The following is a 5,945-nucleotide window of genomic DNA, read 5'->3' as shown; positions in this document are numbered from 1 at the left end:
CACCTTTCGCGGATGAGATCGAGCAGGCAGAGCCTCCGCGCAAGTTTAGCATGCCACACTTCACATCTTTCAAAGGAGATGGGGATCCCGAAAGACACTTGAAGCATTACCGAAATGCGATGGTCCTTTATCGGAATAATGACGCCCTTATGTGCAAAATATTCGCCACTACTTTACAAGGCGAGGCACAAGATTGGTTTCATACCTTGCCGGCACGATCCATCCAGAATTTTGATGATCTTTCCTTGGTCTTCACCAAAGAATACTCATCTTATCGATCGATCAAGAAGAAGTCTGATCACCTGTTCAACGTAAAGAAAAACCCAAAAGAGTCGCTTCGCGATTACGTGAAGAGATTCAAAGCAGAGAAGGCGAAGATCGTCGGATGCGACAACTCGATAGCAAATGCAGCCTTCTAAAAAGGACTACCAGCAGACCACCCACTGTTTGGAGAAATGATCATGAAAGAAGACCTAACTCTAGCAGATTCCTTTGCTCTGGCAGAAAAGCATGCGCTTTGGGACGAGGCTCGACAAGCAGAAAAGGCTCCCGATCAACCTCGAAAAGAGTTGGCAGCTACTCAAAAGAAGGATGAAAAACAACCCAACAAGGGCAGGCAGGAGTTCAAGCGCAGGGACCGACCCACGACCAAAGAAGGCCCGATGACCAACAACTATTCTAAGTTCTCAATTCCGATTCATCAAATCCTTCGTGACGTCAAGAATGAACCATGGTTCAAGTTGCCGAAGCAGTCAAAAGGAGATACTTCCAAGTTGGACCACACTAAGTATTGTGCATTCCACCGAGGTCCCGGTCACACAACCAACGATTGCTACACTTGGAAGAACTACCTAGAGAAACTCGTGAAAGAAGGCAAAGTCGATAGATATTTGGACAAGCCAGCTGAGCAGCAAAAAAGGAATGCAGACGGAGATGAGGAGCCACCAACTAAGACGATTCGAATCAATGGCATTTTCGCTGAGTCCGAGCACTTAGGGGCTACTAATAACTCCAAAAAGAGGAAGATCCAGCAGGCCTTACTAATCTCACAAGTTCATGCAGTCGATACCCAACCTGGACCTATCATTGGCTTCACGGAGCAGGATGCAGAAGGAGTCGACTTCCCACACGACGATGCATTAGTAGTATCTGTCCAACTAGCCCATGCTATAGTCGACAGGATGATGGTTGACAATGGAAGTGCGGTCAACCTACTTCAACTTTCAGTCATTCAGAAGATGGGCCTGGAAAGTACAATCATACGCCGGGCAGAGGTACTTACTGGATTCAACGGACACACCTCAACTGCCATCGGTCATATCATACTTGACGTAAAAACACCGCCAGTCGTCTCAAAGCAAACATTCACGATTGTAAGCGACCCATCTCCCTACAATGGGATTCTTGGGAGACCTTGGTTGATCAAGCTGGATGCTGTCACTTCCGTCAAGTATCAAAAAATCCGATTCCGCATCCCGGGAGGAGGAGTCGGAGAGATCAAGTCTGACCAGGCTTCATCCCGACGATGCACTGTGCAAATGTTAAAAGAAACAAAGAAAAAGACCTTTACCCCCGTAGAGGTTACCGAAGTCCAAAAGGGCAAAGAAATTGCCAAATAGCAATTACAGCAGGTGGATCGAGAAGATGGCACCCAAGCAGACATGATAGGATGGAAACCCGAAGAGGACGCCGAAGACATCATTCTTGATCCCCAGCAGCCGGAAAAGACGGCTAAAATTGGCTCACGACTAAGCCCAGACGAGAAGGAAGAACTCACAATTTTCCTTAGGAAAAACCGAGATATCTTCGCATGGTCACCATCCGACATGCCCGGTATTGATCCCAAAGTGGCCTGCCACAAGCTGCACGTCGATCCAACTGCCAAACCGGTAATTCAAAAAAGAAGACATTTCGCTCCCGAACGAGTAGCGATCATCGAGGCAGAAATCGACAAACTATTGGAGGCCGGTTTCATAGAAGAGGTAGCACACTCGGCATGGCTTGCTAATGTCGTACTAGTCATGAAGAAAGAGAAGGGCAAATGGAGGGTTTGCGTAGACTACACTGACCTCAACAAAGCATGCCCAAAAGACCATTATCCTGTCCCCCGGATTGATCTATTAGTAGATTCAACTTCTGGAAACCAGTTACTTAGTTTCTTAGACGCATACTCCGGCTACAACCAAATAGCCATGCATGAGCCCGACAAGGAGAAAACTGCGTTCGTGATAGAGCGAGGCACTTACTGCTACAAGGTCATGCCTTTTGGCCTCAAGAACGCGGGAGCCACTTACCAAAGGTTAGTAAATATGATGTTCAAAAAGCAAATTGGGGTAACCATGGAGGTCTATGTCGACGATATCATGGTAAAGGGCAAGCAGCGATCAGATCACATTCGCAATTTAGCAGAAGCTTTCAATATCCTTAGAAGGTACAAGATGAAGCTCAACCCCACCAAGTGCACGTTTGGAGTATCTTCAGGTCGATTCCTAGGGTACTTAGTAACCCAACGAGGAATTGAGGCACATCCCAAGCAAATCCAAGCAATCATAGAGATGAAATCTCCAACTACCTTGAAGGAGATCCAAAGCTTGACCGGACGAGCAGCCGCCCTCAATCGCTTCCTCTCACGATCCACCGATCGATGCAAACCCTTTTTCAAAGCTATCAAGAGGGCACAAAGAAACAAATGGGATGAAGAATGCGAAAAAGCTTTCCAAGACTTGAAGAGTTATCTCACATCACCTCCCTTACTATCCAAGCTGGAAGCAGCGGAGGATTTATATATTTATTTGGCAGTTTCCGAGGTAGCAGTGAGCTCTGCTCTCATACGAGAAGAGCTGGGGGCCCAACTGCCGGTATTCTACACTTCTAAAGCTCTTCTCGATGCAGAAACAAGATATCCGAAGATCGAAAAATTAATTTTGGCGTTAGTTGTTGCGGCTCGGAAGCTCAGACCCTACTTTCAAGCTCATACAGTCATTGTTATGACTCAATATCCCTTACGATCAATATTACATGGTCCGGACGCTTCTCAACGAGTGATGAAATGGGCATTAGAACTTGGCCAATATGGTTTAGTTTTCCAACCTCGCACGGCGATAAAGGCCCAAGCCTTGGCGGATTTCGTGGCAGAATTCACACCTAGCCTAGGCAACGCAACAGTGCGGCCCAACGACGCCCTAGAAGCAGCAGAGAGTACCTTAGCCACACTTACTTCATCCAATAAAGATTTCTGGAACTTGCATGTCGACGGTGCATCCAACTATAAAGGCTCGGGAGCAGGTGTAGTTCTTGTTACTCCAGATGGCTCAATGCTCGAGCAGGCGATCACTCTAGGTTTCAAAGCATCCAATAACGAAGCAGAGTACGAGGCTCTACTAGCGGGCCTCCGAATGGCAAAAGACTTGGCGGTGAAGAAACTCGCAATTCATTCTGATTCCCAACTAATCACCAGCCAGGCTACTGGGGAATACACTGCAAAACACCCAAGGATGGCACAATACCTAGAGAAAGTACGCCAGCAGCTTGAAGCATTTCAGACTTACACTCTCACTCAAGTTCCGCGGGCAGACAATGCACATGCATATGGACTAGCTGGTTTAGGCTCCGCCCTTGACCACCAATTCAAACGCTCTATTCCGGTGGAATATCTAGATAAGCCAAGCATAGAGATGGAATCGATAGCCGAAGTGTCACAGGTTAGTGTAACTCCCACTTGGCAAAGTTCAATTATAGACTACTTGGTCAACGGCACATTACCCACAGAAAGATTGGAGTCAAGGAAGCTTCAAATTAAGTCGGCACGCTACTATATGTGGAATGGCATTCTCGTCCGAAGATCCTACACCGGACCATATCTCCGCTGCCTGGCACCTCCCGATGACTTGAAGGTTCTAAGCTCAATCCACGAAGGCGTTTGTGGGAATCACTCTGGAGGTCGATCCTTAGCCCAAAAGGCTCTTAACGCAGGCTATTACTGGCCTACCATGCACCAAGATGCTAAGGAGTTAGTACAAAAATGCGACCGTTGCCAACGCTACAAACCAGTACCAGCACTACCCGCCAGTGAGCTACACCCGCAAACGAGTCCTTGGCCATTCATGCAGTGGGCAATCGACCTGGTAGGGCCTATGCCGCCTGCTACGGGGGGCAGATGCATGATGATCGTGGCAACCGACTATTTCACCAAATGGGTAGAAGCAGAACCCATGACAACCACGACTCAGACGGATATAGAGCGCTTTATATGGAGGAACATCATTTGCCGATTTGGCATCCCTCAGTCCATCGTCACTGACAACGGTCCTCAATTTGTGGGAAAAGATTTGGCAAAGTTCTTCCAAAAATACGGCATCAAACAACACATGTCCACACCAAGATATCCTCAAGGCAATGGGCAGGCTGAAGCATCCAACAAGACGATTCTCGACTGCCTCAAGAAATCCCTCACCGACAAAAAGGGAAAATGGCCAGATGAGCTCCCAGGATGTTTATGGGCATATCGCACCACCAAAAGACGAGCAACCGGTGAAACTCCTTTCTCTTTGGCGTTTGGTTCGGAGGCAATCATACCTCCCAACATCATCGTGCCAAGCATCAACACTCTATTGCCAAACGTTGAGCGGAACAGTAAAGAAATGGCCACAGATTTAGATCTGGCAGAAGAAAGGCGCGAACAAACCATCACCCGCATCGCAGCCTACCAGCAGCAGCTCATTTCCAGCTACAACAAAAGGGCCAAGATCCGGCAGTTCCAACCCGGAGACCTAGTCCTAAGAAAAGCTTTCATCACTGCCCGCAGAGAAGGCTCGAAAAAAATGGACCCCATCTGGGAAGGTCCTTACAAGATCAACAGAGTCGGCGGCAAAGGCAGTTATACTCTTGCTACCATGAATGATAAAGAGATCGAGAAGCAATGGAACGCCTACAATTTGAGGAAATACCATGTGTGACTTCACACTATATCAAGACTCGAAGACTCGAGCATCTCAACGGTCACCACCTCGTAAACCGAGGACTATCCAATCATCATGCAGTTTTTGCAACCAAGTTATTCGCTCATTTTATTTTTCAATAAAGAATTCAAAAGTAATTTGTAATTTGGCTTTAATATATGTCTACAACAACTTATTTCTTTCTGCACTTCAAAAGAAAATTACACCCCCCAAGGGACCAACTGTGCTCTCCAAGGAGGGAGGATAAACTCAACACTCCGAATATCCAGACGTGGATGAGCTTGGCTGCCCTAGAATGACTAGGTGCATGATGGCTTGCGCCGGGATTCCTAGAAGTAGCCACAATGGTCTGTTTCAAGGCTTAGCTAGTTGAAGGATTATGGGTCTATCGGCTTAATCCGCAGGGAACCGGGCCCTAGATACGGAGGGGGCACATTATGCAGCACACCCAATGGGCGGCTGCCCTGGAAACCTAAAGCTGCTACCGAGTGCACTAAGGTAGCCTACGGATTTCCAGAAGACTGCCTACGGCTTGCCCTTCGAGCAGTAGAACCACGCTAGACTTATGCAACCGCACATTATTGTGAAAGGTTAAACAAGTTAGCGTGCACACACGAAGATTTTATCCACTACCGACATGCTACGTAGTTGATAAGCTTCACCTCTGTCAAACGCAGAATAACTTATACCAAATCCTAAAGTGTTGTGATACTTGCTACACAGCCTACGGAATTGGAAAGATCCAAGGTTGAATAGCCAAGTGGTTACGCGGATTCGTCTGCTTCTGTAAGTAAGGCATCCGGCTGCCAACCCTATGGTTAATAACTTTGCAAAAGTTCTACATCAACACCTACGGCTGCATAGGCTATGTGGGCTTGTCTGCTTATAGAAAAGTAGCACGCCTGCCACTGGCTTATAAGGTCTAAAGGTTAAAAAAAAAAAAAAATTGGGAAAAGCAAAAGAAGCGAGTTTATTAAATTTTATAGC

The 5,945-nt window shown here is 47.1% G+C and overlaps 1 protein-coding gene across 1 annotated transcript; it reads left to right on the top strand.

The window, feature by feature from the left end:
• The first annotated feature begins 455 nt into the window (after nt 1-455).
• On the top strand, nt 456-1,619 carry LOC126592113 (uncharacterized). Its single transcript, XM_050257870.1, has one exon. The coding sequence runs from the start codon at nt 456-458 to the stop codon at nt 1,617-1,619; it is 1,164 nt and encodes a 387-aa protein (XP_050113827.1).
• The last annotated feature ends 4,326 nt before the right edge of the window (nt 1,620-5,945 follow it).

This window comes from Malus sylvestris, chromosome 12 (genome assembly GCF_916048215.2).
Source record: "Malus sylvestris chromosome 12, drMalSylv7.2, whole genome shotgun sequence".
NCBI classification, from domain to species: Eukaryota; Viridiplantae; Streptophyta; class Magnoliopsida; order Rosales; family Rosaceae; genus Malus; species Malus sylvestris.
This window is presented reverse-complemented; position numbering and strand designations above follow the sequence as displayed.